At 35.7% G+C, this 11,920-nt stretch overlaps 1 protein-coding gene across 1 annotated transcript in view; it reads left to right on the top strand.

Moving 5' to 3' along the window:
• The window catches only part of LOC107690714 (gamma-aminobutyric acid receptor subunit delta-like), a 28,559-nt gene extending 23,047 nt beyond the window's left edge, over nt 1-5,512 (top strand). Inside the window, exons 4-9 of the mRNA XM_016489120.1 lie at nt 1,078-1,298; nt 1,775-1,857; nt 2,036-2,173; nt 2,342-2,497; nt 3,036-3,244; nt 4,152-5,512. Of these exons, the coding sequence (XP_016344606.1) occupies nt 1,078-1,298; nt 1,775-1,857; nt 2,036-2,173; nt 2,342-2,497; nt 3,036-3,244; nt 4,152-4,463 (1,119 nt within the window). The 3' untranslated portion in view covers nt 4,464-5,512. The remainder of the gene's footprint in view (nt 1-1,077; nt 1,299-1,774; nt 1,858-2,035; nt 2,174-2,341; nt 2,498-3,035; nt 3,245-4,151) is intronic.
• The last annotated feature ends 6,408 nt before the right edge of the window (nt 5,513-11,920 follow it).

Below are 11,920 nucleotides of genomic sequence, written 5' to 3' on the forward strand. Positions count from 1 at the left end.
AGTTTGCCGAGGATTACCGAGGACTCAACAAGAACCGAATGAGCCGTGACGAAGTTTGCCGAGGATTATCGAAGATTCTGATGAGTGAGTTGATGATACTGTGCAAGCCTGAGGAGCGTTCTGGAAATATGCTTATGACTGTTATTAATTTACATTTTATTAAAACCTGCAAAAACCTTTCTGTCATACATTTTACAGTAGTTTATTGTGCATGCATATTATATTTAAAGTTGCTTAAGCGAAATCAAGGAGTTTATAAGACTGGTTTATTCATTCTTTATACTGTAGACATGTAGAACATATCTGCGTTGGTGCAACCGGCTCAAAAGAACGATTCGTTCAAGAACCTAACATCACTAATCTAGTCTCTAACTCAAACCTTTTAGTACTACCAAATTTGCACTTATGTTTCTGCCAATAACTTTTGAACTTGCCTTCTGCTTTTCCCTTTAGATTTGCATGAAAATCTAATCAGATAACTTAAAATCATGCTATTAAAATGATATGGAATTCAGGTTAATCAGTCAGTCTATTTTCAGACCATACCAAAAAATGTTGTGGATTATGTGTTGCTAGACCAAACCATTATTACAGTAGTCAACATTTGAAGTGGATCAAAAACGTTCATCAGAGTTGACAAGAACGGGTATTGTTTTGGTTTTAGGACAACTTTGATGATAGGTTTTGATCCACTTCAGATGTTGAATAATGTATTTGATGCATTCACCAATTTGATGGCATTATACCGAACTGAATCTGAAGCTGCCACCAAACTTTGTGTGTGGCCTTGTCACACCACACTGACCACAGCACATACATTTTATCACAGCACCACCTATTGGTCAAAAGTAATAAGTATTATTATTATCTATATTAATTATTGATTTTACCATGTTTTAGGAGGAAGAAGAGCACCCAATATCAATGGTCAAACCATTGTAATGCACAGCCTCTAATGGCTTATTGCTTGATTTAACTTGTAAATTGTCTGTAAATCTGTACAATACACAACAATAAATCTCAGAAATGTTACTTAACAACTGTAAATGTTTTGTTTGTGTGCATTTGTTTTGACAGGAATACACCATGACAGTATTTCTGCGGCAGAGTTGGAGAGATGACCGTCTGTCCTACAACCACACAAACAAAACTCTTGGCCTGGACAGCCGCTTTGTGGACAAACTCTGGTTACCAGACACATTCATAGTTAATGCCAAATCAGCCTGGTTTCACGATGTCACTGTGGAGAACAAACTCATACGCCTACAGCCTGATGGAGTCATTCTCTACAGCAGTCGGTACGTGGGTATGCTTTAAGTGCATTTTAAACTAGTTTGTAATTTTGCATTGGCAATAATGTAAAAGGACTTTGGGCAGCACAGTAAAGCTGGAATGTTGACAGGTCACAATAAAGGGAAGAAAATGTAAGTTTAAAAAAACTCATGTTTATAAATGGTCATTATAACAAAATAAACATAAAGTGGTCTGTTCTTTATTTTATTACAAATAAATCTGCCTATCCACTTGTCTACTTAATAAATAAATAAAGGCCACCATTGACCAACCACTTATTTCTGAGAGCTGTGTAAAGCAAACTAATGGCACCAACAGTATGGGAAAATATGTGGGGGAAAAAAAATCCCAGCAACATCATTATTTTCGAAGGATCATATCATTTACTTTCAAGTCTTAACACATGATCACAGAGGGTTTATTTCTTCTCTGTAACCTGCTCCATGTTCAAAATGTTTAATCGTGATGGTTTCCCTTTCAGAATTACATCTACAGTCGCATGCGACATGGACCTCACAAAATACCCCATGGATGAACAGGAATGCATGCTAGACTTGGAAAGCTGTGAGTAAAGGGGAAACTTATATCTGGCATCTCTCCTTTGCATTTACAGTGTTTCATCTTCATGAGCACAAAAATGATTCCTGCACAAAAAAAACAAACCATGATAACGATGCCTGTGACTTTATATTTCACAAAAATCCTATATTTTATTTTATTTTTCCTGTTGGTGGTTTTGCAGATGGCTACTCTTCAGAAGACATTGTGTATCACTGGTCAGAGAGTCAGAAGCACATTCATGGGCTGGACAAATTAGAGCTGTCCCAGTTCACCATCACAGATTATCGCTTTGTCACAGAGATGATGAACTTTAAATCTGGTGAGGCTTTTCATCGACACGGTCTGATATATCTGATGTAACTAAACTCTCCCAAAAACATCATTGCTAATGCTGCAGCAACTGTTGTTTTCATTTTGAATTGTTTTAATCTATTTTGTTAACTCATAAACCATATTACATATTTTCATATTGTCATTCTTGAAACAGCAGGGAGATTTCCACGTCTCAGCTTACGGTTTCAACTAAGGCGTAACCGAGGAGTTTACATCATCCAGTCCTACATGCCCTCAATCCTACTGGTTGCCATGTCATGGGTTTCATTCTGGATCAGCCAATCAGCTGTGCCAGCAAGAGTGTCTTTAGGTCTGTAGCTTAGTTTCTAAAATGTACACTTCACCATATGTGTGTATGTGTGTGTGTGTGTGTGTGTATATATATATATATATATATAATATTATATTTTATAACATACTAGATGTTCTCCATATCTCGCATGTTTAAAAAAAAACTAATTTGCGAAAAGTCAAATTTGTACATTTTAAAAATTAATAGGTAAACAATTTTTTTGATATTCCAAGTTTTTACTTTATAAGTAACTTTACAACTGCATATCAACTACCAGTTATTAGAGTCTGATTAATAGCCACTTTATTTTAATGGTTCCCCAACAGATATTCTACTGACTATAAGTAACTTTGTAATTACATGTCAACCTATTCTATAGTATACTAAGTTAGTTGACATGTAGTTGCAAATTAATGAGAATTTGTTGACATGTAGTTACAAAGAGTTAGTAGAATGTCTAGTGAAATCAGTAATCAGTACAATTTTAAAACAAATCACACACACAAATGAACCTGACAAGTTAAAGGAATATTTCCGTGTGTCCTTTAACCTTTAGGAATCACAACGGTGCTCACCATGACAACACTGATGGTCAGTGCTCGTTCATCATTGCCCCGTGCTTCTGCCATCAAAGCTCTGGACGTGTATTTCTGGATCTGCTACGTCTTTGTGTTCGCTGCCTTGATCGAATACGCTTTTGCTCACTATAATGCAGACTACAGCAAGAAGGAGAAAGCCAAAGTCAAGACGAATAAGAGTGCAGAGGTACTATCAGAAGATGAATTTTGTACAGAAGGGTGAAACTGTGTGCTATAACTGACCAAGTCTCGAGCATTTCATACTCTCAAATCTCAAGCTGGGTGAATTAAGGTAAAGTGGGTCGTTGAAGATTGCACTGTGCTCAACGGGTTTTCACTTTAAGAGCATAACAATAGTCTTTAATGAAAGGGACACTATTAAGATAAAATAGTTTTGGCTGATGCTCAGCAATTGTGGCTACAGCTCCTCATCATGAAAGGTATAAGCCCTTTGACATTCAAAACTTGTGAGGTTGCTCATTAAATGTAAACAAATATTATAGTCACAGTACTTGTATTATTTGCTACTGCTGTTAATGTGAATTAAAATGCAAAGAATACTTTAGAACTGTACTGTAGTCATATTTTCAGTATGTTGTAGAGTTAATTTTCATCAATATTCTGTTAGATTTCTTCAAATTTAATGTCAACACGGTAACGCTTTAGAATAAGGAGCACATATTCACTATTAACTAAGAGTTAATAGTGAGAATTGGTCCTTAAAATAAAGTGCTTTTGATAAAAGAAGAACATTTTTTGATAAATCAGAGATGGCCCACTTTACCTGAAAATACATTTGTGCATGATGTCAAAATGTTTATTGTTATGTACCTTCCAAATAAAATTGAATTCACATGAAAATATTACAGCTGCACCTTAAAGTTAACAAAGGCAATAAATAAATGAAAAACACACCTGGGTAGCTAAATTACAAGCCCACTTTTCCTGAATTTACCTTTTTAATATTTTAGAGATAGAGTGGCACAATATTGATTAAAACCTTATTCAGTTTAGAGCATAACAGAATTCAAATATAATCCCCACCTATGACTTTTAATGAACAACTCTTATTTTCCCCTCATGTTATTTTCCAGTCCATGGTAAAGAATGGAAAGCAGGCCATGGTTCTGTTTTCACTCTCTGTGGCTGGCATGAACCAGGGCCTCCTCGTCTCAAACAGGCAAAACAGGGCCCAGCGGGCCACTGACCCTCCTGGAGATCCACATGAAGAGACAGAGGTTCGTGGCACTCAGTCCCGTCGGGCACAGAAGGAAAGCAGTGAAGAGAAGAAATGCTGCAAGTGTAAACCTATCGATGCCGACACCATTGATATCTACGCTCGTGCTGTCTTCCCTTTCACCTTTGCTGTGGTAAATGTCATCTACTGGGTGGCATACACAATGTAAATGATTTATAAATTGTTGAGCTCTGCATGTACTGTATATACAGTAAATCAATAAATGATGTGACAACAGAACTATACTATTATTAGAATATGAGAATATCTGGATTATTAACGCTTATAAATATAATGATGTAGGGTAGTCTTTTAGAATATGTTAAATGCATTATGTTGAATTGAGTTTTTTTGGAAGAAGAGGGGTCTGTTGCATTTTAGAAGACTGATACATACCTCTGCATCTTTACAAATAGTCCTTGATGCTTTACAATGACATTTCCTTGTTGCTTTTTTGCTCTTTCATAATATTTGCACCAGAATAGCCTTCTAAGTACTGGTATGAATGAACTAATGCAGAAATGTATTCTGCTTTATGAATTAACCTTTTTTTTTTCATTCATTTTTTCTCCATCTTTAAATATTTCCTCACAGGAGAGTTCAGCATTTTGGTTGCATTGGCAGACATTACTGTTAAAATGGACTCTGACTTGTGGCAATATCTGTGTGTTTCTTGCAACTTCATGTTGTTCTCAAATAAAATTCAAAGCCATCTGAATTATTAACATACAAATTAGATATTTTACTGTATGCATTCGCTTACATATATAGTGTTTATCTTAATGTTATTATTCTCCCAGCAATGGGGTTTAAATATGAGCAAATACCATTTTGTGTTGTGGAAAAATGTTACATATGAGCCATGGGAACCCTGCCCACAAGTAATGATGGTAGTGATGCTATTCTGAGCAATTTATCCCTTTCAATATCTTTTATTTAGCCTTTTCTTTTGTCAGAGGCAGCTCTAATTCTGCTTTTGTTCTGAAGTGCCACATTTGTGCCGCAACAACATTTGCAATTGTCATGACAATCAGCACACATTGTTTTTGTGCATGAAAATTAACATGTGATTTATTATTTCCTGCTTTTTTTTTTTTTTTTTTGGTAAATATATTAATGCCACCACTGTGTGGTAAGTCTGTGAGGGGCCCTTGGCACCAGGATAATGACATAACATAGTGACAAAGTTGATAAATAAAACTGTTCTTGTGACCCAAGTTTGGAGTGTTTTGAGATTGGATTGGGAAATGCTTATGAACTAATATTAATGATTACTCTAATAGATATCCTGATTAGAACTCATGGTAGAGTGTAGTATAGTGTGGTGTCTCTGGTCCACATTTAAACACTGTTAGTGGTGGTGATGCAGTAATGCAGGTCTATTCAGTTTCGTTCTGACCTTGTTTAATTAAACACATCAGGGCTGCATTTCCCAAAAGCATTGTAAGCCTAAACTGATCGTAGAACCATCGCCACCAATGGCGCTATGATCAACTTAGGTTTGTGATGCTTCTGGGAAATGCAGCCCAGAACCGTTTAATCAAGGTTCTTATGATTACTTGATTATTACAGGCACGTGTATTTGATTAAACTTTGCAGGTTGTGTTCCTCCAGGAACATAATTGGATAGCTCTGTACTAAAGTATGTAAACCAATATTTAACAAAAGTTAAATATAAAGTTTTTTGCTCAACACGTATTCCAACTTTCCATGTAAACATCTCTGTCGATCCAGTTGAGCTCGATCAGAATGACATTTCAGTCAGATTGAAAGGGGTGGTGTATATCTGTAATAATCTGATCAACAAGAAAACGATGCATGTAAATGCTCAAAAATACCTTGCACACGTGCAGTGCTTTGATGCATATGTTTACTGTAATGCTGGTTGACAGAGCGAGTAGGATGAAAGTGCAAAACATTTAATAAAAATAAAAGCAAATACAGACACGGGGAAACATAGGCAAAAGCAAGTAAATCAAGGGAAACAAACTTAACCGACAATACCACATGTGAAACATGCAATAAGGACAACATCAGACAACAAACACGGGGACTGTGCCAGACAAGGATTAAATTAAAGTCAAACTGGGCTAATTCTACTTAAATTAATCCAGACTAAAAAATAAATGGCATTTTGAGACATTTCTTAATTTGAGATGAATTAATCTAGACTATGGAGTCACAGACTACAGGAAATAAGGATTTATCAGCTACTTTTTGTGAAGCCTGATTAGTTTAATGATGTGCACATAGAGTTGATGTGAGGACACTTGAAAAACCAGGGATGGAACCCTAACAAACAGTGGCGTTGTGTAGAATTTGAATTATTTTTTATTACGAAAACCCCAACTCGTTATCTTTTAATTATGTTGTTAATTTCTTTATGTGCAATTTTTTTTCACCCACAAGCAAAAGTGGCTTAAATCTCCTTTATGTTTTCCTCTTTTTCTTGTTGAATTGAACTCTCTTGTTACATCCCTCAGGCTTATAAATAACACACAAAAAAGAAAGAAAATGCAATTTGTTTATGCATTATGATGAATTATTCAAAGATATTTAACCTTGTCATTGTGCGTTTTTTCTGTGTTTCACTGATTCTTGAGAAGTGGGACAAAACGGTGAAATATTGAAAAAATAAAACCTTGTACTCAGACAAATGAATCTACATTTTTATATCTTACATGTACTAAGCTACTGAGCTATGCTTTGACTCAACCTCCCAACTGTTTTCTTTTTTATCAAAATGTGCTTTTTTTACCTTGGATTGTGTAATATAATTTTATCTTTGTCTTTAACAGCAATCAAAATGTTTTTAACATTTTAAAACACATTCTCCTGTTAGCAGACAGATTACACATTCACATGTGACCATCAATTCCACAACAAATCTAAAATATCATAATCAAATATCAAAATATTTATCTGACGGTGGTGACCAAAACATTTCATTTGAACTATCAAATACATTGAATCACTCAATTACTGGATTAAAACAAACACAACAAACAGTATATTATTGTTTATATAGGTTTTTTTTTTGTTTCAAAATTCACATTTAGGTTTTTGATAGGCTATCATTGGAACTCCTAACAAATTATCCAAAAATTATCAGAACACATATGATCAGAACACAAATGAACTGTATTATGTATAGATATGTTTTATCCAGTGTTTTGTGTTCCCTTATGTTCCCTCAACACTAACTAGCTACTAGCTAACTGGCTAAGTGATGACTATCAATCCACAAAAGCAATATATGCTGTATATTTAGTAATTATACATTGTTTAAAAAAATTTACATTTATATATAATATAATTAAAAATTACTTGAATATCACAAAAATCTACATCATTGGCCTGTCACCACCGTCAGACAGAAAATCTTACGGTGTTGACATCTGACAGTGTTGACAAATTTAGCTCTTTTTTTTCACAAAACAGTTCATGTAGTAGCTATTTTGTTTTTTTCTGTTAATGCTAGATGCTAATAGAACCGAGAAAAAAAAGAGAATAAAATGATCTAAATATTTCAAATGATTTCCTCAGAAATTGGAAGATGGTGTTGACATATCATGGTTGTGACACAGGAAATATTAACATTAGGATTTAAAATATTCTGAACCCATAAAACTTACCAGACCCTGTCTGACACTGATGTACGGTGTGTTCCAAACGGGATTTATCGCCCTCCGAAGGGCACTTTGGAGTGAAAACAATCATGGCCGGTATATTGAAGGGTCGTTCCAAACCAAAGTGCTCAAAACTGGCCAGTTCAAAGGGCCCTTCGGAATGAAGGATTTCGAAGGGTAAAACTGATGGACACTTTGGGATCCCATGATCCTTTGCGCAGACTCTTTGCATGATGACGGCGCCTCCGTGTGGGCATGTAATGACAACGCAGAAGGGTACTTCAAACAGTTGTTTGGTCCCCTACACCATTCAACACTTCGAAGCTCTCACTCCCAAGGGTAAACCCTTTGAAGGGATTAGGGCATAGGGATGAGCCCTTCCGAATGGAACGCAACAACAAATCTAAAATATCATAATCAAATATCAAAATATTTATCTGACGGTGGTGACCAAAACATTTCATTTGAACTATCAAATACATTGAATCACTCAATTACTGGATTAAAACAAACACAACAAACAGTATATTATTGTTTATATAGGTTTTTTTTTTGTTTCAAAATTCACATTTAGGTTTTTGATAGGCTATCATTGGAACTCCTAACAAATTATCCAAAAATTATCAGAACACATATGATCAGAACACAAATGAACTGTATTATGTATAGATATGTTTTATCCAGTGTTTTGTGTTCCCTTATGTTCCCTCAACACTAACTAGCTACTAGCTAACTGGCTAAGTGATGACTATCAATCCACAAAAGCAATATATGCTGTATATTTAGTAATTATACATTGTTTAAAAAAATTTACATTTATATATAATATAATTAAAAATTACTTGAATATCACAAAAATCTACATCATTGGCCTGTCACCACCGTCAGACAGAAAATCTTACGGTGTTGACATCTGACAGTGTTGACAAATTTAGCTCTTTTTTTTCACAAAACAGTTCATGTAGTAGCTATTTTGTTTTTTTCTGTTAATGCTAGATGCTAATAGAACCGAGAAAAAAAAGAGAATAAAATGATCTAAATATTTCAAATGATTTCCTCAGAAATTGGAAGATGGTGTTGACATATCATGGTTGTGACACAGGAAATATTAACATTAGGATTTAAAATATTCTGAACCCATAAAACTTACCAGACCCTGTCTGACACTGATGTACGGTGTGTTCCAAACGGGATTTATCGCCCTCCGAAGGGCACTTTGGAGTGAAAACAATCATGGCCGGTATATTGAAGGGTCGTTCCAAACCAAAGTGCTCAAAACTGGCCAGTTCAAAGGGCCCTTCGGAATGAAGGATTTCGAAGGGTAAAACTGATGGACACTTTGGGATCCCATGATCCTTTGCGCAGACTCTTTGCATGATGACGGCGCCTCCGTGTGGGCATGTAATGACAACGCAGAAGGGTACTTCAAACAGTTGTTTGGTCCCCTACACCATTCAACACTTCGAAGCTCTCACTCCCAAGGGTAAACCCTTTGAAGGGATTAGGGCATAGGGATGAGCCCTTCCGAATGGAACGCAGGGGTACTCTGCAGAGGAGGAATGTGGCAAGGGGTCCTTTAGAGTGACAGCTGCCCCTGATATTCCCTAATTTTTTTTTACATTTTAATGAATGTCTGATGGTGTTGATAAAAAGTGGGGACACAACTTTGAAACCTTATGAAACACACGTGCCCTTGAAAAACATCCTTGCTTTGATATGACATATTATTAAGTGTTGCTTTTGATAAAACAAGCTCTTTTTCATAATAAAAAAAATAAAAAATAAACTTTTTTTTTTTAAATGTATCCATTTTATTGCTCATGAACGATTGAACACTTCTCTGTAGACACACTATATTTGATGTAGTGGATGAAGACAGTAAGTGTCATAGATTTGATATAATAATGATGATAGAATTAAACCGAAGGGGATAATTCTATTATTAATCCATCAAAACATTTACAATTGAAAATATTTTCATTTTTATTCCTAGCAGTTACAGTTGCAGGACATGTTTTGTCCCATGTCTCAAGAACCAGTGATATATAATTTCATATGTATACAAATCCATGATATTCATTTTTTTCTACAATATATATATATTTTTAAATATATGAGCGACAGGTGCACTAACATCTCATTGCATCACTAACTCAACATCCCTACCTATATTGTTTTCCTCAGCATTTGCAATGTCTGCACAAAGGAAACGTCAGGCAGCGGCTCGAAGATCTTTGGAGAAGACTGTTGAAATTGAAAAAATGTAAGTATTACTACTTACAATAAATGCTGACCAATACTTAATTATATGTCTTTTTTTTTTTACTGAAAATGATAAAACAAGCTAAATGTAATTTGTTTCATGATATGACAGCTATACATGAATATATACAAGACAAATGCAGCCAAGGTGAATACATCTCAATTTTCAGTCAAGCAATGAATTAATGCATGCATGCAAATTTTATTTACTATCAACAATAGGAAACATGAATAAATGAGTAAAAGGACTGAATAAAAGTAAACATCACAATATACATGTACAAGAGAACAACACAGGAAACAAAGCTTTATTCAAACTTATTGTTCTAACAATCACATATTTACAGGCGGTGAACCCCACACCCTACTGCCATCTCAACACAGCTGTGCCAATTCTGTGGCTGTGGAAAGGGACATCGAGTCTCTCCTTGCCTGAGTGCACCCATCTGCCTCATCACCCCACACAGAGAGCCTTACAGAACCCTGTGCAGCTCGTTTCAACAGCCAGCGCTCCTGTGCACAAAGCATAGCAGACCAAGCCTTTGGCATGCTGAAAACACGCTGATGCTCTGTTTTCTTCAAGGCCTTATAGTTGAGCCCTGCATTTGTGACTGCGGTTGTTGCGTGCTGCGCTGTGCTTCACAATCCCGCTCTTCATCATTGAGCCAGAGGACGAGGAAGACCATGAGGATTTTTGTAAATCCTGTTTTGTATGTGTCTCGGGCACAAACGCTCAATAAAGCTGATTATTTATTTTCTTAAAGTTTATTTCTTCAAGGTACAACTATAATATAAATGCATACATAGGCTACAATTTCTATTTGAGGGTTTTAAAGGGTTAGCTTACCCAAACATATCAATTCAGTCAGGGGCGTCATGCACTCATGATTTTTTGGGGGGCACGTGGGGTGGGGGGGGGTCATGCTTGTCATGTGACACAGCAGTCACGATAGTTTAACTGATATAGGCTTATGCTTTCATTTTTTTTTATTCGAAATATTTCCAAACGTGTTAACTATATAATTATGTGTATAACTGCGTTTTGCACCCTTATAGATTATTTTATTTGATCAATAAATGGTGATGGGCAAAGTAGACTAATAGTGTAATCTATTAACTACACGTAAAAACTCGACTTTTTACTTAAGTACCAGATATGGGTGTCATGCCATAAAATATTTTTAGTACGACTGACTTTGTATTTAATGTGAATTTAATAACAATATTGCAAGTTACTAATTAAAACGCTTTTATTTTACACAGAGCAAAAAACATTTACATTATCAAAGAACATTTTCATTCAGTCTAGCCAGAGTTAAAGGGGGTCATATGATGCGATTTAAATTTTTCCTTTCTCTTTGAAGTGTTACAAGCTCTTGGTGCATAAAGAAGATCTGTAAAGTTGCAAAGACTAAAGTCTCAAATCCAAAGAGATATTCTTTATAAAAGTTAAGTCAACCACACCTACCTAAAACGGCTCGTTCTAACACGCCCCCACATGTCTACGTCACGATGTGGGAAGATTTGCATAACACCGCCCAAATGTTCACGCAAAGAAAGAAGGCGTAACTTTTATTCTCGCTGTAGTATTGTTGTTGCCGCCGCCATGTCGTGAAGGCACTGTGTTTCGTTGTGAAAGCGAAACTACTTTGTTTGGCCTTCCAAAAGAGGACGATATCCGCTTCGTCATGCCTGGAGCTGATCCGTGCTGGTCGCTGAGGAAATACATCAACTT

Source organism: Sinocyclocheilus anshuiensis, unplaced genomic scaffold (genome assembly GCF_001515605.1).
Source record: "Sinocyclocheilus anshuiensis isolate Anshui unplaced genomic scaffold, SAMN03320099.WGS_v1.1 scaffold2751, whole genome shotgun sequence".
NCBI lineage: Eukaryota > Metazoa > Chordata > Actinopteri > Cypriniformes > Cyprinidae > Sinocyclocheilus > Sinocyclocheilus anshuiensis.